This window comes from Setaria italica, chromosome IV (genome assembly GCF_000263155.2).
Source record: "Setaria italica strain Yugu1 chromosome IV, Setaria_italica_v2.0, whole genome shotgun sequence".
Lineage (NCBI taxonomy): Eukaryota > Viridiplantae > Streptophyta > Magnoliopsida > Poales > Poaceae > Setaria > Setaria italica.
The window spans coordinates 12,459,576-12,484,765 of NC_028453.1; the positions used below are offsets into that span (position 1 = coordinate 12,459,576).

General features: G+C 44.4%; 1 protein-coding gene and 1 pseudogene across 2 annotated transcripts; one reads left to right on the forward strand and one right to left on the reverse strand.

Annotated features, from left to right (window-relative positions):
- Nucleotides 1–12,769: 12,769 nt before the first annotated feature.
- LOC101764869 lies at nt 12,770–16,393 on the reverse strand (annotated as a pseudogene).
- A 966-nt stretch (nt 16,394–17,359) lies between these two features.
- On the forward strand, nt 17,360–19,530 carry LOC101765266 (heat shock factor-binding protein 1). Of its 2 annotated transcripts, none has more exons than XM_004965155.4 (5): nt 17,360–17,517; nt 18,167–18,220; nt 18,338–18,361; nt 18,440–18,482; nt 19,075–19,530. In XM_004965155.4, exons 1-5 carry the CDS (start codon nt 17,404–17,406, stop codon nt 19,209–19,211), a joined length of 372 nt encoding a protein of 123 aa, XP_004965212.1. In that variant the 5' UTR covers nt 17,360–17,403; the 3' UTR covers nt 19,212–19,530. The 2 variants fall into 2 exon arrangements, with proteins under 2 accessions (XP_004965212.1, XP_022681437.1); XM_022825702.1 differs by lacking the exon at nt 17,360–17,517 and adding an exon at nt 17,548–17,738.
- The last annotated feature ends 5,660 nt before the right edge of the window (nt 19,531–25,190 follow it).

Consider the following 25,190-nt stretch of genomic DNA (forward strand, 5'->3'; position numbering starts at 1 on the left):
AGGGGCTGAGTGACTACTGCCATCGGCACCAGACCTCAAGATGACTTCCTGCACTGAGCGGCTACTGCCGTCAGCACCAGACTTCATACTCGGGCCCTCGGTTCCACGCTGGTGGATCTCCTACAAACAAGACAAGCATTACAACGCATTACTTGGTGATACTACTCGGCGACATCAAGTTGACATTGGCACACGGATACTTACTGGGTGGACCTCCTTATCCTAATGGAGGGTTCGATTCCCAAGCACATCGCCTTAATGGTAGGTGATGCCTTCTTTGGCGTGGCTTGCCGGATCATAGTCAGATCCTCGCTAGCCTTAGCTGTCATCTCCTCTCATTGAGTACTTAGTGCCGAGACTTCCTCTATAGTTGGCAGCCTCCGCCACTGCAGGACTAGAGTAGTCGGTTCTTCCGCCTCTGTCTCCTCCTTGACTACCTGCACATCAGCAATGTCAAAGTTAGATTTTGGTGCTAAAAGCAAAACAATGTACGGGTACTCGATCCTCAGGATCTTGTTACCTGAGGGGGGACTTCATCGGCCAACAACTTCTTGGCCACCCTCTTGGCGGCGGCAGTACGCGCCTTCTTCAGGGGTGGTGCCATTTCGACTTTTGGAATGTCCTTCGTCGCATGCTTGGACGTCCCAGATGATGACCCCATCTTGTTAGAAAGATTGGGCTTGACAATAAACTTTTCAATAGACTCTAAATAAAAGCTGCTGAGGGAGACCAATCTGGTGACTCCTTCCTTTCTCCTTCCTTCTCCTCCTCCTCGAGCGCCCTCTGCACAACCTCAAGGGACTGCATATGGGGCGTGACATTAGTGCCCAGTGGAGGAGGGTTGGAGACATATAAGTTCAACTCATCCTGCAAGCAACAGAAGACTAGTCAGAACAATGACAGATGCCAACACTAGTACTCGGGGGCTGCAAGCCATGGGTACTTACAGGATTTGGCAAGTTCTCGGCATAGTGCTCTCGCAAGATCGTTGGGATACCCATGACACGCTTGAAGAAATGCTTTAGGTGCATCATCACCTCGTCAAGAGATAGCTCCTCCAACGTCATCCGCGACGGGTCGTTAGGACCCGAGTAGTCGTACCCTGCTGTGCAACGCAACTGCAGGGGCTGGACACGCCTCCTCATGAAGCTGAAGGCTACACGGATGCTAGTTAGGCTATCCTTCTTGAGCTGGGTGATCTTCTTAATCAAATCTGGTAGCTAAAAGCCATCAGAACTACTCGGCTCATCTAGCCAATGGTTGTTCCACACTGGATGGTGGCTAGTGACCTTGGGAAGACCGGGCTCGTGATTTGCAATGTAGAACCACCGTTGCTTCCATCCAGAATGGGAGTCTATGAGCTCGTACTCGATGTATTGGCTCTTGTACTGCTCCTGAAGCTGGATCCCCACCCCTCCGACTACTAGTGTGTGGTCCATCAAGGGTTGAGGCTTCACTCTGAAGAACTTCCTAAACAGCTGGAATTGGGGCTGAATGCCTAGGAAGGCCTCGCAAAGGTGCATAAAGATGGCAACGTGCAAAATAGAGTTGGGGTTGAGGCGGACAAGCTCCAGATTGTAGTACCTTAGTAACCCCCGGAAGAACTCGGATGATGGCAGCGCCAGCCCGCACTCAATGAAGTGCGCAAAGATCATTGTCTCATCCGGGTAGCTCTCAAAAGGCCATGAGTTTCTGGCTGCTTTCCTCCAATCCACGAATTCCTTGTCCTGGAGCAGATTAGCATGCACCAGTACTTTGATGTCCGCCTCCTTCAAGGTGGATGGCTTCCAGGCCATGGCTTGATTCTGTGACACCGTCAGGCCGGTCTTCCCGTACATGGGCGTCAGCAGCTGGGCCTCCTTCTCCTTCTTGGTGGCCTTGCGCTTCTTCGACTATGCTGCCTTGCTCAAGGATACTTTCTTGGGCACCATTGCTCCAATTGTCTTCAGGTGCATCAGCTGGATGGCTACATAGTGGGGGGTGGTGGCGCTCCGGGATGGCAAGCGGCGGCGCTAGGGCAACAGTGCTCGAGGATGGCAAGCGGCAGCGCTAGGGCAACAATGGAGAAGATGAATGGCTCAGGTGCACTAGCTCAGGTGAAATGGAAGGGATAAGATTCCTCCATTTATAACTGTGGCACAGGGAACTGAGCGGCGAAAATTACAGGGAATATTCCATTTTTTAAGCCATCAGTTATCACCGAAATGGTTACCAATTTTTTTGGAAGAGATAAGATTTCTGAAGACAAACGGTCACATTAGACCAGTGGCTGACCCTTATACCCAAAGTAGTCATGTAACGGCTTGGGGGCTGTGTGCCACGTGCCCATTGGACAAAAAGTTTCTTTTCCCGGGTTTAATGGGAAACAGATGTGAAATTATAAGATTGACCCTCAGCCTGATTCTTCAATTCAACTTTAGACTCGGGGGCTACTCCATATGGAGTGCGATTTTTATCGCACTTCCATATAAAGATCAAGTTTGAAGATTCAAGATTCAAGACTAAGTTAAATGAGGCTTGAGCACCTTCTAGCCGCATGGCCGTAATCGAGCACATTCGAAGACTCAATCCAATGGAGTGCTCAAAAGAGCACCACAAGGTAGTCGGAGATGTCTACAGAAGTACTTGGGACTACGGCATTTGACTAAAAAGTACTCAGGGGCTTGGTGACCATACATCTATGGGCCCACTGGGAAGCTTGGATAGTCCTACAATACGGGGTTGTACACCAAGATGTGTCAGACATGGGGACTACGGTGCAGGATGGCATGGTATACGTGGCGGACAAGGACTAGTTGAGGATTAGGAAACTACTCGTGGCAATTAGAGTAGGACTCTCTGGTCGAATCTGACTAGTACTCTTGTACAACAACCGACACACAGCAATATCATGTAACCCTGCCCCTAGCAATATAAAGCAAGGCAGTGACCCCCTCCAAACAATCATCAATCAATACAATCCAAACAACACACAGGATGTAGGGTATTACGCGACATAAGCGGCCTGAACCTGTCTAAATCTATGTGTTCGAGTTCATCTTCGAGTTCCTGGTCTTCAGCAAGCCCCACACACAAAACACTACCTCGGGTACCCTCTTTGTAGCTTGTCGGGTCTAAACACCGATAGCTCCTGCATCAGTTCATCCTATTTTGCCTCCAGGTCCTTCAACTTATGTTCTGCAGCGAGGGAAGAGATAGCTAGCTCATTGGCTTGTTGTTTAAGCTCTTTGGCCCTCAGATGATTGGTCTCCAGTTGGGCAGCCACTTGCTAATAACTTTGCCGATCAGCTATACACCTCTTGACTTCCTGGACTTAGAAATAGCATGATTCAATGGAGGCTACAGGACTGAACGTTGCTGCCAAGTCTTCAATTAGTTGGGTCCTGATTTGCCTTTACAACCTTTGGATTGGCTTAGCGTCTTCAAGCAGTAATGATGTGTCTTGATGAAGCAACTAAAGAATAGCTAACAGTTGATCTTTAATATTTCGCTGATATTGTGCTGGATGGCTTGAGCCTGTATTTTCCTCATCTGCAAATTCTTTTATGCTGAATGAGAAGAGATCTGACAACGATGGATTGGTAGCCTATGCAGAAAAGTTATTAGCTTAAGAATTTAGTATCTCAACAAATGCACAAATTCTACATACCTGTGCTCCAGGGTATAAATATAAACTAAGAGCCTTGTAACGAATAATCATCAATTAATCAATACAACCTTTCGGCTCCACGCCTCCAAAACCCTAGGAGTAGTAGAGTAGATTCGACGAGTTTCTTCCAACACGCACGGCTGCATCGGCTTCAATCTCAGGTGAGCTTGTAAGTACCGTCACCTGATCATCACGTGCTCTATCGGAACTTTCTAAGTTAAGTCTTATATTTTGGTATTCCTGTGTGGCTAGTTATCGAGTTATCTTATATTGCAAGCAGAACTTTCAAGGCTTTATCCAATATTCTGTTTGTCTTTGACATTGCTCACAGTTACTGTGGCAGATCGCCCCTAACTAACCTGGCTAAAGTGTACTTAAGTTGCCTAATACGCGAACATACACTTTAATCAAGCTAACTCAGCAGTCCTTCAGGTTTCACCCGATAAACCACTTAACTCGGATCGATCACAAAGCAGGCTCACACGAAGGTGAGTGTTATCCCCAGAAATTACAACAATCCATCCAGATTAAGATAGTACGATAATTTATTACATCAGAGTTTTGAAAATCAAACAAGTTTGCAGAGGGTTCAAAAGCGGAAGATTAAAAGTCTTGCGGAAGCTAAATGTCGATACGAAATATCACGGTGAAGCTGACCATGATATCAATAACCCCTATCCTCACCGTCCGAGGAGGGATTCCACTCGACCGACCAGCCTAGAGGGAGCTAAGTAGGCCAACTAATACTAGCAGCCACTTCATTAAAAACAACACAACCTGAAAAGTGAGCCACAAGCAAGGCTGAGCAACTAATACTCATCAAGACTGACCCATAGGTGATTACTATTTCAACAACTTCTAGTCATGCAGGCTTTTTGGCTGTGGGTTTGTTTTGCCAAAAGCGACTAAAGTTGGTCCTTGCTTTCAAATTTTAGCCTCAGGTTCTATCTTTATTAACCATTCTAAGTAAGCACCTATTCTAATCAAGCATGTTGATCACACAATTCAGTACAAGCACCAGTATTAACATCATACTGTTTCACTTCTTACTCAGTGCAACATAGCGATCAAGTAGTCCCAAATTGTGAGAGGCAGACGATTCGAATCGAGTTTTTAAACCTTACAAGGTAAACCTAACCTCACGACATCCGCGAACCACACCGGGTCTACTTCCTTTGTCAGCCATCCCCATCAATCCCCAGCTACATGTCGGGCCTACTTCCCTTGGATACAATGCCCCACGATCCCGATCAACGTCGTACCGTGAATGCACTTGTACCAACATGATGCACCAGGGGAACTAAGTTCCAAAGACAGTAGGGCGGTCCGCTCATGTCCCGGTTCAATCAGGTACTAGGCTTCCCCATCCCATACTAGGTATAAGAGTAGTACTTTCAAACACTTGATCACGAACACCGACACGGTTTAACCTTAGCAAAATTTTATTTAGATAGACGGGGCAATCCACCGACCACCAAAACAGTTCACAAGGCCCTGCCCCGCCCGTCATCCTTATGGTTGTAACATAAGTAAACCAAACAACTCCTATAGTTTGTGAGTGGCAGACAATCGCTCGACTTTTACCGTATCCTATTAAGCATGGCATCTACTCGACTTATCATGCTAGTGTTCAGATCATAGGTACTAAGTTCATGCAACTAAGTTTTCAAACAACACCTAATAACTTAAATGCACAAACATAACCAACATAAATCATTGCAGAAGTCTAGAAAACTGGATATGTTCCGAGGCTTGCTTTTGATCTCAGAGGTAGTTAGTGAGTCTTCTGGAGCTTGATCTTGCGTAGGCTCAACCTTCACATAAATCAGGTCCACCGGGGGCTCTTCTTCCTGAGTGGCGTGAAGCTCATATGTCCCATCGGCGAGATTGACCTCTATACGTGATGCATATGCAATAGTTCAACATTTTGACCCTTTACAAGGTCTGAATGGCATTTCATATATTATGGTAAAGTAAACTTCATTTCGAGACTGACTACAATTAGACCGACACTTACAATACTTTCATCACAGTTGTAGTGTTTTCCGATTTAAGCACTTAGCTCTATCTTGACGGTGATTGTGTTCATACATAGGTGACAAGCTTATTAGACTCTAGATTGGAAAGTTATCCTGTTTCTAAATGTTTTTCTGTACCTCTTCCAAAATTACCATTTTACCTTACCACCATATAATTTGTTTCATTCATTTATTCTTTGTTTAACTCCCAAAATTCTCTTCAATTGCACATAAAGAGCTATGGGGATTAAACTTTTACAGATATTTCTCCATAGCATTACTAGGCTGCTGTAAAAATTTGGGGTTCATTGGATTATTACAGAAATCATTATAATTATTTCATCCTCCTAAGGTAGCAAGCACTTAACTATTTTTATCTTGCTTTACATAGAGAGTTTGTTGCTGAAATTTTAACAGCGAGTTACATAGGTGCAACAGCGTCTTTGGTGAATTTTTCAGGATTTTTGGTGAAGGACATCTATTTCCATATCTTTCCTTCATTTAAACTTGTACAAAAAGTTAAGCATGTTTCACTCGGTCCTCTGCAATAACCATTATTTTTCCTAGCACCAGCTCACAAAAACAAACCTATCAGAAGTGGTTTTGCTATATTACCATCTTTCTATGATTTACTATGCATTTAATGGCTTAAACAATATTTAAATCCTAGAGAACAATACACAATAGTGACATGTGTAAAAAAAATTTGTGAAACTACACATCTTAAGGATTCCAACAAAACTGGTTTGACATTTTTCTGATTTTTCTACATTTAGTTATGCATTTCCAAAGTTTAGCCCATTTAAATCATTTTTAAATCAAACAGGCGCTGGCAGTTTTACAGGCAGACCCTTAAGGTTTTCGAAACATCGTAGATAGGCTCTCAATTTCTTACACTCATGTCTCTACGCACGTTAAAGCTTCACGGCAAGGCCCCTATGGCGGCTAGCGGCGGGCTACGCACGATTCCGGCGATCCAAGGCCTAAACGAAGGAAACTCACATGTGTGAGCTCACCATGGGCAAAGTCGGTGAAGGCCGGGGCGGCGACGGAGGCTTGCCAGTGGTGAACGGTGAAGAGGGCGAAAACCGTGGTGGCGGCGAAAAGCTTGGGCGTTCCGGCGGTGGTGAAGCTGCCGGCGGGCAACAAGCTGCTCGGTGAGCTTCGCGAGCTGCGGGGAAGCGAACGGGGCCGGTGGCAAGCGGCGAAGCAATGCGGACATGGGGGTCTCCACGGAGCTAGCCGCGGCGGCGGGCGGAATAGAGGAGCGGGCAAAGCATTGGCGTGTGGGGGAGTGGAGCTTCAGCGGGCATTCACCCCTTTTATAAGGCCGAGGAGGTGCGGGTGAGCGAGGTGGAGCCATCGGGCATGCAGGGCATGGCCATAGGTGAGCGAAGGGAGGAGAGCTGGGCGGGTGGTAGGCAACGTTCACTGGAGGAAGGGGATGCGGGAGCACCGGGGATCCTTAGACGATTGGGTGCGCGCGATAGCAAGCGTGAGGAGCTGTTTTGCCAAGCGGAGGGATTGGCGAGCTGCGGCACTGTCGGGTCACATCCAAGGCACGGGTTGGTGGAGGGAGCTTGGCCCATGGCCGGCGATGTCATGGCGGGCGCAGGAGCTCGCGGGCATGTGCGGTGGTGGAGGGGATAGGGTGAAGCAGATAGCGCGCTAGGGGGAGAAGATAAGCGCGGCGTGGGACTGGGCAGCTGGGCGTGTCGATGGGTCTTGTCTCGATCGGGGTTGGGCGACGGTGGCTCGCCAGTGAAGAAGGGCCACGCAGTGCAGACCGACGCACCGGGCGCGATTCGAGCAGATTCGGCGCGCGGGTGCAATGCAAGCATGCCAGTTTGAACCAATTTTGCGCGAAACTTTCAAATTGAAACATTAGCAAACTTGTAGTCCAAACTACGCTCTACAAAATCTAGAAAGGCACTAGGTAAAAATTTGAGCCAAAATGAAAGTTGTTTAAGCTCAAAGTTCTTGGGAACGCCGGCTCATAGACTTGGCTGATTTTCGGCTTAAGGCTGATTTTCAGCATTGTAGCTGACTTTGGATCGATTTTTGAAAAGGCTCTGCTGAGTTTTAGGCCTAGGTCAAATAAGTGGAGTTGTAGTTTACACTCAGGAATCCAACTTTTATAAAGGGTTTAGCTCAAGTTCAGTTTAAATTTTGTGAGAAATCTGCATGCCAAGTTGCATACTTTCAATGATTCTGACTTAGAGCTGTCTTCGCTGTTTTTGAAATTAAGACTGAGATTAGCCAAGAATTTGAGCAGTTTCTAGGGTGATTTAGTCCAGGCTCATATTAACAAACTTGTTCTCCAAAGTGTACTCTACAACTTTTGTAAAAGCGCCAACTCAAGTTGAGGTCTAGAATTTGAAATAACAGAAGTTGTACTCTACTCAGCTATGTCTTTAGGACTTAGAGAATTTGAGTATGAGTTTGATTTGCCTCTGAATTTAAATCTAGTTTTTGAACCTCTTCCTCTTCAAATCATTCAAAGTGCTAATAATAAAATTTGTTTGTAATGCAAAGTTCTACAACTCTTAGATTGACAAAAATTCAAGTTGCCATTTAAAATTTCAAGTTTTGAGTTGACCCCAAAATAAGCTCCTTAAAGGGCAATTTAGACCTTTCATGTGCTAATTGAGTGCCTAATCGTCCTATCCAAGCTTAATAAAAGCTAAATTATCTAGGGTTGTCATAGTTATTAAGTTGTTTGGTTTTATTAAGTGCATCGTATCAATCTCTTAGTTTTATCAAGCGCTCACAGTTATCGAATGGCTTAGCTCTAGTTAGGTTGTCTTCATTGACTCCTTAAGCCTGTTTAAGCGTTCACCAGTTATCTGTATGCTTTTATTGCTTTACATATGCTAGGTCCGATAAATCTTTACTCCTACCCCTCGTATTGCTAGCCATCGGATCCTTAACGTCAGAACACTACTATTGAGAGCCAATGCATCGGCTAGGTTATCATCCATATCTCACATAAGCGTGATGATGTCATTGAGCCAATCGGTACATGTCCAAGGCGTTGTTGCCAATAGCTTGTTTGTTAAGTTAGTGGGCCAAAGTTAATGTCCTCTCATCCATGTTACCTTGTCTAAGTTCAATATACTTATCATGACATTAATTAGATATGTTAGCTCAATTAGCCTATAAGCGGTAGGCAAGAGGTCCTTGTTGCTATATTCTAATCTTTTAGATTAATAGATTGATGTCAATGCCATCTCATTTGTGTTACCTTGTCTAACTTCAATACACTTATCAAGACATTGACTAGATTTGTTAGTTTATCTGATGTGCACATGGTGAACAAGGGCTCCTTCTATGGCTATTGTTTTACATTGTTTCTATCTTAGCGCATCGGCTCATATAGCCGATCGCACATGCCATTAATGCTTCTATTTATTTATACCACGTGATTACATTGAGAACCTGTATGTTATGATGTTTATTCCAAGAACACCTACCCATGAGTTCGAAAGGCTTCGCCGTCGATCAGCTCGAGAATTTAATGTTTACCTTGTTAATTTCAGGTCAAATTGATGGCACACCTTGCACCACTCGCGAGCCAATTTGGAGCCTACACTGGAGTTAAGAAGATCTCCCAGGTCCTCCGTGTTGTTCAATTAAGAAGCTCGAAGCCTAGATTTTGCATCAATAGTATCTTTACTATTACTAGTTGGAGGCTCCTTTTGAAGCCTCCAAGTGAAGTCACCTAGGATCCTAGGTGGATACTCTAGAAAAATAGATAAATTCAAGAAATTCTCACAAAAAAACATCTAGCCATCAATAGGTATGTTGACACCAGTTTTTGACCAAGAGTCAGCCGCTATGGATAAGGTTTTGATAGATGATGAAGGAAAGAGAAAGGGTCTGTTAATGAAGCTGCGTTGACCAAGACCAGTCGGGGGAGACCAGGATTCCAGAAGCCGATAGAAGATCGGAGAAAGCCCGATCCGAAGAGAAATGGACTCCACCAAATAACAGAAAGCGTGGAGAGTTATCTTAGTTAGTTTTTAGAAATAGCTGTAATAGTCATGTCATAATCGGCTTGGATTTTAGCTTGCTCTAGGGTATAAATATAAACCCATGAGCTTTGTAACAGATAATTAATCATCAATCAATCAATACAACCTTTCGGCGCCACGCTATCAGAACCTTAGGAGTAGGAGTAGAGTAGTTTCGGCGAGTTCCTTCCTTCACGCATGGCTGCATCGGTTTCAATCTCAGGCGAGCTTGTAAGTACCGTCACCCGATTATCACGGTCTCTATAATAACTTTCTAAGCTAAGTCTTATATTCTAATATTCGGTTGTGTGGCTAGTAATCGAGTTATCTTAGATTGCAAGTAGACTTTCTACGCTTTGTCCAATATTCTTCTTATCTTCGATGGTTGCTCACAGTTATTGAGTTGTTTGATTTTATTAAGTTGCATTATATCGATCTCTTAGTTTTATCAACTGCTCACAGTTATCGAACGGCTTAGATCTGGTTAGGTTATCTTCATCGGCTCCTTGACCTTGTTTAAGCATTTACCAGTTATCTGATCGTATCGGTTGGTTAGATCTTGCATGCTTTTATTACTTTACATATGCTAGATCTGATAGATCTTTACCCTCGCACCTCATATTGCTAGCCATCAGGCCCTTGATGTCAGCACGCTACTGTTTAGAGCTGATGCATCGGCTGGGTATCATCCACATCTCACAAAACCTTGATGATGTCATTGAGCCGATAGGTACGCGTACGAGGCCTTGCTGCTATGAGCTTGTCTGACTGAGTTAGTGGGCTGAAGTTAATGCCCTCTCATCATGTCACCTTGTCCATGTTCAATTACACGATCATAACATTGATTAGGATTCCATTAGCTTAATCAGCATATAAGCAGTAGGCAAGAGGTCCTTGTTTCCTGTGTTTTAATCTTTTAAATTAATAGATTGATGTCAATACCCTCTCATTTGTATCATCTTGTCTAAGTTCAATTACACTTATCAACACATTGACTAGATCTGTTAGTCTATCTGATGCGTGCATGGTCGGCGAGGGGTCCTTTTATGGCTATTGTTTTATAATTCATCTTAGCCTATCGGCTCATATAGCCGATGGCACGTGCCATTCATACTTTATTTATTTACACCACCTGATTAGATTGAATACCTCTGTGTTTATTCCAAGAACGTCTCCCCATGAGTTCGAAAGGCTTCGCCGCTGATCGGCTCAAGAATTTAATGTTTACTTTGTCAATTTTTAGGTCAACTTGACTGGCACGCCTTGCACCACTCGCGAGCCTATTTGGAGCTTGCAATGGAGTTAATCAGATCTCCCAGGTCCTCCGTGTTGTTCAACGCAGAAGCCTGAAGTCCAGATTTTACGTCAACAAGGTAGACTCAAATCATCATGGCCATTGGATCTATTATATTTTAAAAAAAATTAACCACCTATACCATTACAAAATAGCCTAAAGTAACCCCTAAATCTATATCTAAATTACCCACCTCTATCATTATGTAAAGAAACTAAAGTAAGCCCCTAATCTTCATCTAAACTACCTACTTATGCTATTATAACAAATAATTTAAAATAAACCCCCAAAATTTGCATCTAAATTTTCCATCACTAATACTTAACAAATAATCTAAATTAACCTCTCAAATTTGCATCTTTATTACCTGCATATGTCATTATTAAAAATAACATGAGATAACTCTAAATTTGAATCCAAATAATCTTCATTAAAAATATACACCAATGTACATCAATATATGATTCTAAATTATTTATTTTTTACACTAATACTAGCTCTCTCGGGTCTTTTTTACATGTCACATTAGGTTTGTCCTAAATCAAATTTGTTCAAATTTGATTAGTTTATAGAAAAAATATAAAATAACTATAGTTCCAAATATATGTGGTATCAAAATATATTTCACGGTGAATTCAATGAAACAAATTTAATATTATAGATGTTGTTATTGTGTTGGAATATTTCATAATTGAGAGGTAGCTCTGGTCTCAAGGTAACAATTTTATAGCAATGTGATCTTATTTTTCTTAAATGAAGACTCCGCATTAATTCTCATAAGACACGCTAGAAAAACAGATAAATCATAGAAATTCTTACAAATATCGGAAACATCGAATATCAATCATATAAACTCTAATAATCATAGTCATTGGTCTATTATATTTTCTAAAATGTTACCCAGCACTATCATTATGAAAATATTCTAAAGTAAACTCCTAAACCCATATCTAAATTACCCAACTCTCTCGTTATAAAAGTAATCTAAAGTAACTTCGTAATCTTCATCTAATTTACCCATGCATATTATTACAAAACATAGCTTAAAAACACCATTCTAAATTTGTATCTAAATTACCCACGTATGTCGTTATTATAAATAACATAAAGTAAACACCTAAATCTTAATTTAATTATGTTCATGTTCATCATACAAAAATATTCAAAAATAAATTAATATATGATTCTAAATCACCTATTTATATCATTGTTAATATAGAAAAACTAAGTTAAAGTATATACACATGATGGGTATCACCATGTAGACTATTTTTTACATTTATGTGAAGAAACAATGAAAAATGTTAGTTTTTATGCTAAACATAATGTATGAAGGTGCGACATAAAATGAAAAAAATGTGAATATGAATGAAAAAGTGTATAGAGTATTTACTAATTAAAAATTAATCAAAACTAAATAAAATAAATACAAATCTACGTGAGTGTCGTGTTAGAGACTTAGAGTATTAAATAAATGAGAGAGTAGTAGGGTAAACAATTTTTATTATTATCAATAGTCTAATTTCCTAAATAATTTTTTAATACAATAGTTTTTAAAAATATTAGTCCGTGTGGTAGCACGGGTTGATGGACTAGTTTGTATTTAATTAGGTTTCATAACAAATTTCTGTTTGGAACGAAGGTATTTGTTCTCGTGTATATTTGAGAGGGGAAAAAAAGGTAAAGCATCACTGAACAAAGTACAAAATTAGTAATTAATCCATATACATGATCCGGATCATGCATATATTTGTAGCTGCAATTAATCCATAAGTTTCAACCAGTAATTGAGGTGTCTCATCAGCAACTACAAAGGCAATTAACCGTTCACAAGCGCGTCTTGCAAGTGTAGTTCTTGCATATTTGCATCTGCTAAGTGCTCAATTACATACGCTGTACATGCAGATAACTGATCGATTAACCTAACTCCATACAAGTACCTACAAGTGTAGGCAGCTCACCTTAGGGGAGCCTCCTGAGCATGACCTGCGCCGTGTGCTCCGGCTGCAGCAAACCGTGGGGAAACGGCGCGTGTGTGTACGCCGGCGAGAGCTCGAACTTGAAGCGCTGCAGGATCATGGCGAGCCCCATCTTGGCCTCGAGCAGCGCGGGAAGTTCTGGCCGACGCAGGTGCGCGGACCCCAGCCGAAGGGGAAGAACGCCGGCACGTCGACGTCGCCGGACGCCTTGGCGATCCCCTCCGCGAACCTCTCTGGCCTGAACTCGCTCGCGTCGGGGCCCCACACGTCCCTGTCGTGGTGGATGCACAGCAGCGGCAGCACCAGCATCACCCCCACCGGGTACCTCACGCCGCCGAGCTCCACGGGCTTGTTCGTCTGCTGTTGGAGCGCCGGCAGCGTCGTGTACAGCCGCAGAACTTCGTAAAGAACCATGGTCACCTGCAATGGCGTTGCGAATTGCGATTAGAAGGTACGGTGCGCATCTCTTTGATCGCCCACATAATCTGCCGATCGACGGCACAGCTGCTTACGATTCTCAGGCGGCTCAGGCCGTCGTAGTCCGGCGTTCCGCCGCTGCCGAAGACGCGAAGCACCTCCTCCCTCGCGCGGTCCTGCCACTCCGGGTGCATGGAGAGCACGACCATCGTCAGTTGAGCAGCACCGACGTGGTCTCCATGCCGGCGAAGTAGAACAGCTTGCACTCCCCGATCACGTCATCGGTGGTGATGCCGGCCTTGCCGTCGCCGCCCCTGCAGTGCTCCATGTTCGACTCCAGCAGCAGGCCAAGGAGGTCGTCGCTGGTCGCCCTGCCTGTTCTCAACGCGTCCTCTTCCTTGGCGACGACGCCCTTCAGGATCCCATGGACCTCCGTAGCGATCTTAGCTTCTTCATCATTCGGTTAGTTCTTGTAGGCAGGTACCTGCAGGAGACGCCATATGCCCATATATAGTGCGAGCAATACGAATTTTACATTAAATGGGCGAAAAATAAACAGGAGTAGGAAAGAAGAGCTCACAAGTATCCAGGGATGTAGAACTTGTTCATGGCCTGAACGACGAGGTGAATCTGCTCCGCCTGGAGCTGGAAGATCCTCCTGCCTTCGAGGTAGCTGCTGCCGAACGCGGCGCGAGCGATGACATCCCCCGTCAGGTTCTGCATCTCAGGCCACACATCCACCTCGCATGGCAGCTTTCCATCGGCAACTAGGCCCTCCCACCTCTTCACCAGATCCGAGCAACACGCAGCGAAAGCCGGCAGCATCCGCTGGAAATCAATGGAAGACACAATCATGTGAGATCCTGTGACAAATATTCGATCACGGGCTCATGGCAGCCGGTGGTGGTGGTCACCTTGAGTTTCTCGACATGGAAGGCGGGGTTGATGATCCTCCGGTGCTTGGCCCATTTCTCGCCCTCGTGGCTGCTCACGCCGTGGTGCAGCATCCTCTGGAGCCTGCCGAAGTGGCCGAACTTGTTGGACAGGACCTCTCGCACCAGCTCTGGCTCGGCGATGGTCACCCTCGGCACCGGCCCAAACCAGGTGAACGACGTTTTACCTGTCAGTATTGTCGACCATGTTCGGAACATGCTTGTTAGTGGGTCGCTTGTTGTGCCACTATTTGATTTTCTTTGGGGACAGCGATCACAAATCAATGAAACAAGAATGCTAGAATAAGATAAGCAATTATCATGGGGACTGTCCACGGTTTGTTGCGTATCTATACCCTGTCCTGTCCTGGGTGTAGCCCCTGCTAATTGGATTGGGTTTAATGGTTTTAATGGATAGGATTTCTTTTGGAAGTTGTTTAGATGGGTTGTTAATAGGCTGATTCATTAAATGGTTTAGTTTAGTTTGGATTAAATAGTTTGGGAGTAGTTTAGAGTGGGTTGCATTGGTTTGATTCACAAAATAATTTAAGGATCTGATTCTTGACGTGGGCCCACATATACGTCCAACTATACTTTTTCACATGAAGTAGCTAATTATTAAACTAAATCATCTCCAACAAATTTCAATCAATTTCGTTAAAATTTTAAAGGGTGAAAGGGAGGTTTTAGTTCGAGAGTCCGACTCTTGACGTGGACTCATATATATGTCCAGCTATACTATTTTGCACAAAGTAGCAAACACTTAAACTAAGTCATCTCCAACAAATTTCGATCAATTTCGCTAAAATTTTAAAGTGTGACACTTGACGTGGGGCTCATATATATGCCCAGCTATACTATTTTGCACAAAGTAGCGGACACTTAAACTAAGTCATCTCCAACAAATTTCGATCAATTTCGCTAAAATTTTAAAGTGTGAACGTGAGGTTTTAATTTTTATGGTCCGGCTCTTGACGCGGGGCCCAAATGTATGTTTAGCCATACTATTTAGCACAAAGTAGCGGGCAATCAAACTCTTATCATCTCCAACAAATTTCGATCAATTTCGCTAAAATTTTAAAGTGTGAACACGACGTTTTAGTTTTAAAGTCCGGCTCTTGACGTAGAACCCATATGTCGGACTCACATTTATTTCAAATATATACGAGTTTTTTATATGAGCCCACATGTTTATATAGCAAATCATGTTTTTTTATAGCAAATCCATGGATTCTAATAACTAGTAGGGTAGATTGGTTTGGGTTTAGATAATATAAATATAGGGTGAGTTGGGTTGAAAAAATAAATTAACTCGATGTGGATATCCAAATAGCAGGCTTACCTAGGTGTAGGTGTATGTGTGGTTATTGTCGGTTGTCACTGGATCCTAGTATCCTAGTATACCCAATAGAAAGAGGCTCAATTGTCAGTTGGTAGAACTATTCCTTGAAAAGCTCGATCGTCTTAAGTCTTGACTCTTGTGATGTGTGTATTTTCAGGGAAATGGGGGGAAATAGCTCAATAACTGTGAAGGAGCTCAATAAAGGTACTAGTCAACTTCAAACTCGATTTTATAGTGTGCTATAAAAAAAACTCGATTTCTAGCAGTATTAGTTGTTCAATTGAGCGGTGAAGGTGCTTTCGGAGGAAAAAATCAATTGACGATGAAGGATTTTGGTCAAAGCAAAAAATTGGAATTGGCCAGTATAACTCTCCTAGAAACAAGGCATGTTCTTACAGACCTCGTAAAACCTGCGTGCCGAACAAAGAATAGAAAGCAATATAATGTAGGTATCGTACCATGCTCCTTCACGTTCTGATGGAGAAACGGCATCGCCCTGGGCTCGACGTCGTGGCAGCCCAACGCCAAGGGCCGGGACTTGGCCTCCCGATCGAGCCGCGGAGCCCCTGCGACCGCAGCGCCCGGCCCAGGCGCCGCGGCCGCCACCACGCCCACTCCAGCGCGCGCACGACGCTCCACGCGGCCACCACGCACAGGCACAGCGCCACCTGCTTCCACGGGAACAGCGCCGCCTGCGCGTCGCCGCCGGCGACGCCGAGCAGCCGCCCTATCACGCCGCTGGCCTCCATGGCTGGGACGCTGGGTGGGGGGGTGCAAGCTAGAGCTAGCGAGGAACCGGGCAGCTGACGGGGAGCGCGGAATGTGTTTTTTTAGCTAGGCGCCTTTCCGCTGACGTGGGGGAGCGCATCATTTTCGCTGTTCGAGTGTCGAGTCCTTTTTTTGAGGAAAAAAAATACGCTGCTCGAGTCCTTTTCTTTTGGAAATAAGCTGCTTCTGCTCGGGTCTTTGTTCTTGGGTTTTGCTCGCCATTTCGGTCTTCTCCGGCCAGCATAGCAGCGTGAAGAAAATTTTTTCGGGAGAAAAAAAAACAAGAAAGCCGGCGTTTGGGCAAAGAAAAACAGCGCTCCCATGTCACCTTTATTACATCATTTGGCTTATTTTTGGGGATCTCGTGAACGCAAATAATTGAACTGATTCCAGTAAACTTCTTGCTTTTCCAACAGGTCATTAGGCTCATCCCTTATGATGTGGGTATTTTCGTACTATCATTCCCTTTGCTAATTTGGACAGCTTTCCTAGGAGGGTCGTGGAATTCAGCTCTTGCTTACAAGTTTTGGCACGCCGGACATTAGTAAGGTAGGCTCGTTATTATAGTTACTAGTCCATCCATACATGCTTGTATGGGGTGCAATCTTAACAGACATAAGTATTAGAAGTTTGTAAATAAATTTGTAACACACAGCTAATCAAAATTTATTAACTTTGTTCTATTTTTTAATATTATATAAACTTTATTCGTTGTATAAAAAAATATGAGGTGGTATGGATCAATCTCGTTCTTTTTCTAAAAATCTAAATAACAAAATGGGGAGTGAGAATAATCTCTCTCCTTTAAATGAACCAAAACACACTAATGGGTTTCGGGCTGAAACCTGGAATCGCCCACCGCACACAAACAAAACTTATCCAGCTTCTATTTTTTAATGAAAAACACGTGCTCATGGCCCGGCCCAATGGCAACTGCGGCCCATGGCCTGATCCCACACCACAGAAGTGCGTGACATTTTCGAACACCAGAATGCCCCAAATCTGCTTTCGAGAAGAATCCAGCGCCGACCGGATCTGCAGCCGTTCGAGGTGCTCCCCGTCGCCGGCGGTAATGGCGAGTCCCAACTCCGGCATCCCCATCAAGGTCAGCTATCGTTCCCTCCCATCAGCCTTCCCGCAAGCTAGCTCCTCTCGCCTCCGTCTTCCCTCGGAAGTTAGATTTCTAAAGACTCGCCTTGTTCTCAAATTTGGGGTTCTTGCGCGTGGAGCGGCGAGCCAACGAGTAGGATGGGGAGTACGGCGCAGTGGGTACCCGGAGGGCCAAGGCACGCCGCCGTCTTGGGGGCCGGGCGGCGCGGTTGTCGGGTCAGTGATTCGCCCTCCAGTTTGAGCTAAGGCGATGGCAATTCACGAATATTGACATCTGCAGATGGGTAGTGGAGAGTAATATAGGATATGCGAAAAATTGGGAAGGAAAATAGCAGGGATTTAGGAAAACCTGATTCCGTTTGTTGTTCCTCTACACTTTACCGTGGTTTATAGGATCCATTTTCGCAGCTACAGAGCACGGGCTGTTGCTGCTGCGGCAGGTGAGACACTGCGGTGCAGTTTCCTGATGTTGGATGTATACTAAAAACTGTATGGGAACACCTACTGTCCTCGTATAGGTAGAGATCGGATGTTATTTATATTGTATAATGTGGTGCACATGATATATTTGTGCTCAGTTTCTTTACCTTAGCATTGTGGTTTGAGTTTCCAAGTTCGCTCATTTCAGCCCTTGTCAATCGCAGGCTGAACAAGATTCTGATGGCTCGGCCCAAAGCACTGCTGATATGACTGCTTTTGTAAGTATATTCATCTGAAGAAGATTCTGTTGTGTACTTATGTTATCTTAATTTTAGATCTGGACTATTGTCCCTCTTGTTCACTAATTGTTTTATTTCTTTTCTCACTGTTTTCAGGTGCAAAATCTTCTGATGCAGATGGTGAGTTACTAGTTTGTCTGGTACACACCATGTGCATATGATCCTTTTTTTCCTTGACTGAATCCGAATTCCTTGCAGCAAACCAGGTTTCAAGCTATGTCGGAGAACATCATTTCAAAAAATATCCTTTGAAATCAGTTCCCTTTTAACTATTTTAGATTCTGCTAATTTAGAACTATCAATAGTATAGCATTTACTATATTGATCATGTGTACATTACTCATAGGGCAAACAAAATGAGCGATGAACTGCCATTCCTGATATGGGCATATTTGAATATCTTAAAAGGAAAGACTGATTTGGGACTGAAGTTAGGAGTTTTTATTCAAGTTCTAGTGCTTGAACTATGAATTGTGGGTAACTATAATATACTTCTCATAATTTGACGATGACCATTTCACCATCATCTTGGATACTGTACTTTTACTTGAAAGGGTTGAAGAGTATGTTAAACATGATGATGCCTGGGACATTTTAAATTTTTAGTGGATAGGTGGATCCTGGAAGTAGAGGTCCATGTGGTTGTAACATCTTTATTTTCAGCATCAATATTTACATGATTTGTCTACCTCTGAAAAGTTTGTCTTGTTGATACTGCCAATGGGGATATTGTCCGCATATCTTTCTCTCAACTCTTGTTATACTCCCTCCATTTTGAAAAGCCATATATTTAAAAACAGAGGGAGTAATTGCATTCCTTAACAGATGCTCACTAGATGAGATGGGTATGAGAATCGATGAATTGGAGCAGAGCATCAATGACCTCAAGGCTGAGATGGGCAGCGACAGCATGACAACGCCATCTAAGACAAAGGATGAAGGGTCAAAACCTGCTGGCAGCTCTGCATGAGCAAGCACAGCAGAAGCAGCTGGTATCTTAGGCATTTGTCGCTAACAAATACCTGTTATGAGGTTTCATATGAGAGAAGGTTGTTACTGATGTGGTACTTCCGATGTTTGTGGAAGTATTTGCTATGATTTTTATATAAACTGTATTCATCCTGTAGACCTACTGGTGCTTATGTACATGCATGTCATGTCGGCTGCTAGAACGCTAGTAGAGATTTATTTAGCTTCTGGTGTTTGTGACAAGTATCCGGTGAGATTGCTGCTTTATTCCTCTGTGTGACATCGGATCAATACTCATAAAATATGTGCAATTTTTCGTATCTGAAAGAGCATACAATTACTAATAATTCAAGTTGACAAGCGTATTTTACCTCACTATCTATCTTTGTAATGGTTTCACGTATTTGAAAGAACACTAATGATTCAAAATCAGTTAACCTCTCTTTTCGTTTTTTGCTCATTTGAAAGCTTTGCGTTTAAATGTGTGATCCAGTGCCTCTATAGCGACTATGCCATTTGATTTTTGACAAGAAATCAAGCCAATAACGACATGTATTTCATCTAGCAGCTCAGCAAAATCGTACGAGGAGCACGGTCTACAATAGCTTCACCAATGAACTCTAACGGCGTGTTTAAGTTGCGAACGACAAACATGAATGCAGCCGCACTCCGCCGGATACGACAAATTGGATCGATCAGAGAAGTAGGTCGAGCTCGGGAAAGACAGCACAGCTGAGAACAACATAGCTTGAAACCTTTGGGCTAGTGGTTCTTGCGAGTTGCGATTAAGCAGCTAGGTGTATCCATTCGTCCAAGGCACCTAAATGACAATCCTCCTACCAATCAAACAACCATGTCAAGTTGTCAACACATGATTATATATGGTCTAGGTTCAGGTCTGTACATTACGTGGCACAAGAATTAGCCCACTAAAACATGTTACAAACCAGTCTTTTCCACATCAAGCCCAATAACTCATAGCGTAGGCGATCAAATCAGGCATTTAAAAAATAGAGTGCAGTCATGACGCCTCACCTTCCATCAACAACTACGGCACAAGACTGATGCAGATACAGATACAATCGACATTTAGCGAATTGCAACTTAACGTGAGCCTGTGAGGTATTAATAGTTATAGTAATTACATTGTGAAGTATAACTACATTTTTCTTATTTATATCTTGTAAATATAGGGTCTAAATATAGGACCACCAGTTTGTGTTTGCACCAGGGCCACCTAAGTTGTACGGGGATGCTAGCTGTTACTCTAACCTTGGGTATCAAAGCTAGCCACATCAGCCTGCCAGAAAAAATCGAGCATCATGGATGCTTATTAGCATGAACTCATTCCAGTTGCAGAAGCTTGTCATAAAATTTCCACTACTACAACCTGGCATTCGAAGCTTCGCTAACTCGACAAAAATCCATCCAATGATTTTAGTTATCAAATTGTATCCTCGTTGCTTCAATTCAGGGTTGGATTGGAAGTATTTTCCTTGAGCTTTGTGTAAATTTGGATTAGGTTATTGTTGTGGTAACAAGTGTTTGCAAAATTGTGGTGCACATTGCTAAGAGAAGCCTGCCACTACTAGGGAAAACGTCTTTACTACCGGTTGGGAACTCTCCTTTAGTACCGGTTTCACAACCGGTACTGATAATTCGGTACTAATTGGACCCCTTTAGTACCGGTTGAAATAACCGGTACGAAAGGTATTAAAAAATTAAAAAAAAATCCCTCCTGACTCCCTTTAGTACCGGGTGGAGCCTCCACCCGGTACTAAATGGGGTCACGGGGGTCTCCTCGGGGACTATTCGTTAGGCCTGGTACTAATATTCAAATTAGTACCGGATCAAAATGTAATGGTACTGAGTCTCGAGACGAATGCTAGTGTGCAATTCAACGTTGAAGTACGGACTGACTACACAATTTAGTAGAAAAGGCACTCGATTCCTTTTGCTTTGATCAAAACAATGGGATAGAGAGGTCGTGCTCCCCCTCCCTCCGACGATGCATGTCAATGCTGAGCACGTAGAGCCCTGTGGCTTCCAGCACCTCGTCCTGGTGATCGTACTCGTAGTCAGTGAGCGAGAGGTAGATGACACCATCACCAGGCTGTAGCGTGCTAATGACGGGGAAACTGAGCGCCGGCGGCTGCAGCTTCTCGTCATCAACTCGTCCTTAACGTAGCACACTGCTGGGTCATCCCAGCAGAGATCTCCGATGCGGAAGGAGGCGTCCTTGTGCCACTGAAACTTGGTCGGGCTCAGGCGGTGGTGCAGCACCCATGTCGTGAGCGTCACCTCTGCCATGGGGATGTCGTCGTCTTCTTAGTAGCCGTCCATGGAGACGAATCTCAGGGCCTCGCCGCCGTTGACGCAGCACATGGAGCGGGTCTCCTCCGGAACCCTCTATTCCCTCAGCTCGCTGCTGCTAGCAATAGCATATCCATCGGGCAATGGGATGAAGTGGATGATGATCCCTCTGATCCCTCAGCAGCTGCAGCAGTGTGGTTGTAGACCAGGATCCCTGTCAGGAGATCAACCCAGCAGAGCGAGGTGGATCCAAGTGCGAACACCATGTCTGCGCAGAAGAGGTCGTCTTCGTCTTCGTCAGCGGGGAGAGGGAGGGGGAGCACAACCTCTCTCTGGAGCCACCGGCAGGTCGTCGTTGGGCCGCCGCAGCCGAGCGACTCCCACGTGAAGAGAGTGGCCTCGTTTGTGGGGAGGTAGCTCCGGTCATCTATGCGGAGGAGGAGCTCGGCGAGGAGGTAGCCGTCATCGCGCTCCTCGGTGGTGCCGGCGAGGCGAAGGATGGCGGCCCCGCTGGCTGCCCCTGCTATGTCGCAGTGGGACCTGGAGCAGACGCCGCCGCACCAGAGGAGCGGCGGGACGATGGCGACGGAGCTTGCCCGGGCATCGTAAACCAGGTAGAAGCCAGGGTCACGGTTGCCCGGACGGCAGTTGCCGATGCAGAGGACGAGCAGGCTATGGTGGCAGCTCGCGATGAAGGCGGAGGCGGGGTAACCCCGCTGGGAATGGCTGGGGGGCCAAGAGTTGTTGAGGGACAGGGAAGTCACGCTGGGGGCGGCGCCGGCGACGACCTGAGAAAGGCAAGGCTCGATGCCGTCCAATATCTCATGGAAGTAGTCGGCATCGCCGCAGGTGAAGGTCACCAGCTCCTTGCGGACGGCGGCGCCGCCGGGGCGGGAGGCTTTGCGCTCCCGCAGGATTGCGAACGCCGGCTCCTCAACCTCCGCCCGGTACCGCATCACCTCCGCTCGGATGGCCTTGTGCCTCTCTTCTTCTCGGTGATGCAGCCGGACTTGTTCAGGGCAAGCTCCATGGCCTGATCCGGTGAGAGTTCTCCTGTTTCTTGGATGACGCCTTTGAGTTCATCGACGAATCGGCCGACCAACACTTGCATGGCTGCCTCCGATCCTGTCGATCTGCATTGGAAGCCCCCGCGCGCGGTTGCTATTTTATGTATGGGACGGACCGGACCGGTCATCAATGTCGGCACAAGTTACAAATCTAGTTTATTTGGTACTCCTGTCGTTTATGGATCACGATCGGACTAGTTCTTATAGACTACCTTTATCTGGCTCTAACACGCACGATCAGAACTTTAGATCGTGAGTGTTAGAAGAAATCAAAAGTTGGACTTCACCGGGCACCACAGAACGAGGAAAGAAAATTGGGCCTTGGTACTACATCAGCACGTCATTACAACCACCATCTTTCCCAGTGTCAGATTCATATGAAGTCTCTTTTTCCCTTTTTGCGACCAATGAAACCGAAATTACTTTGTTCGCAATCGATATGGCCATACGTGTTTTGAGATCTTATTATGATATAAATATGATTTAGGGTCAATATGAGTCTTGATTTGTAGCTTTGACTGCATGAAACACAAAGGTCCAAACACATCGCAAATTTGATGTGTGGTTTGGTAAATATTACAATTTATATCCTTGTAATCACAGAAGGTATGCATTTATATATTGCACTCAACCACGTCATCAACCTCCTCCCTAGGTACTGCCCAAGCCAAAATGCGACGGCCAAATCGACTGGAAATCAGCCCGCGCTGCACGTTGGGGTTGTTTGGATTGTGGCGCTACGGGGCCAAGCCAAAATTTGGCACTGCCCCCACAAATTTGAATGGCACTAGAACACGCCCTATCATGAATTCATGACTGAAAAACAATGGAAACAGTGATACTGGAATGCAAGATGTTCTATATTTGGTTCAACTCTGTTCAGGTTGGACATGTACATAGATAATCAGACATTCTGATAATGGAGATCTTCTAAATTAAACAAATTATCATTTGAAACACATCATAGCAGAAACACATTTCTTATTTTCTTAAAATATAAACAATGGTCTTCTCTTGGCAAACGCTGGAGCAATATCCTCTACTCCTCTTCTGGAGGACCATAACCATAAACATCTCCTTGACAAACGTGGTGGCCACCAATTTTCTTTTGCACCCATAAGATTAGACCCATAATAAAAGAGGACCTTGTTAGCAGAGACATTCAACATTTTGAACAAAGGACAAAATGCAAAATCGATTTTGGAAAAATGGATGGTGATAAATTACCAGCAACACTTATGATAAAATTTGCTTCTTCTAAACCTATAATTCAACCAAAAGATATGACCACTTACGTGGACATGTGTTTTTATCTACTTGGCATGGTCTGCACTCAGGAAGTCAAAATTTCAGGCTAGGCTACTATATTTGCAATCAGGATATTTCATATGGCAAATGGAAGATGATATGCCCCACAACAGTCAACATTTTGGTGACAAATGGAACCAATGTTTAGCCAATGTTTCTTTGCAACCAACGAATGCAAATCATGGATTGAAAACAAATACCTTATCCAATAATTTGCTGCATGTATATTCCAAGGCTATCTTTCTCAATGGACACCGAGTTACTTACAGCCGGCGGAGCCAGGAATTAGGCTTAGGGGGGCCGAGGCAAGACAAATGAAACCAAGAGAAAATGGGTAGGTTTGGGACAATGTTTGCGGCGGCAGCATCAGTTAAAACTAGAGAATTAGAGGAACTAATCACTAGAAAAACATTATTTGAAGACTAAATGAACAGTGATTAGTCTAAATGATTAGTGATTAGCCTAAATAATTAGTAATTTAGTAATTAGTAACCTTAGTTATATGGATCATTAGGGGGGGGGGGCATGGCCCCTGCCAGCCCCCCTTGGCTCCGCCTATGCTTACAAGGATAGTGTACAAAAATCATCTAACAAGATACCTGCATGCTTATAGGCACTCATAAAAAAGGGTTATTGATTTTCTAGAAATTTTAATGAGGAAAGATAATATAATGGGACTGAATCGGGTTTCCTAAAGTAGATCAGCAATGAGACTAAGATCGCCAATGAACAACACACACCGATAGCATCATTAGAGAACAATTCGGTGGAGCACACAAAGAATCCCTCGTTGGTTACTTGCCAACAGGGACCTGTGCTTGTGCAATGCTCATCACAAACGGGTCAATCATTAGTCAAATAAATTTACCTTATCACAAACACAGTGCTCACGGCCTCACGATGGCCCTCTCATAGTCTCATTGATCATTTGCCTTCTCACCTGAGGAGAAATTACATTGAGAAGTAGTCAGGAGACTGGGGCACAAGCTAAACTGCACAGATGGAAATTTTACATTGTTCTGAGACATGTACATAACACAACATTAGTATTCTCTGTTTCTAGTTACAAAATTATCATGTAGAATAAGGTGTTAAAGGTAATACACCACATTGTTGTGCATGTGGTTGAGAGTTTCTGCCACACGTTCGTGGTGATCACTGATCAGCGATGGCCGTGGCCAACCCAAACTATGGGTCAGCTTGAATCCCTTGCCATGGCTTGCCTAGCCTGGCTCGACAAGGAGCATGCTGCGTTTGGTTTTGCTTGCTTGCCTGCCTTGGTGCATGTAATT

What these genes read in the sequence shown, in the direction of transcription:
- LOC101765266 (XM_004965155.4), top strand. Translation starts at nt 17,404, where the DNA reads ATGCCCCAAATCTGCTTTCGAGAAGAATCCAGCGCCGACCGGATCTGC. An exon ending in ACTCCGGCATCCCCATCAAG is followed by an intron (nt 17,518 to 18,166) that starts GTCAGCTATCGT and finishes TGTCAATCGCAG; the next exon opens with GCTGAACAAGATTCTGATGG. An exon ending in CTGCTGATATGACTGCTTTT is followed by an intron (nt 18,221 to 18,337) that starts GTAAGTATATTC and finishes CACTGTTTTCAG; the next exon opens with GTGCAAAATCTTCTGATGCA.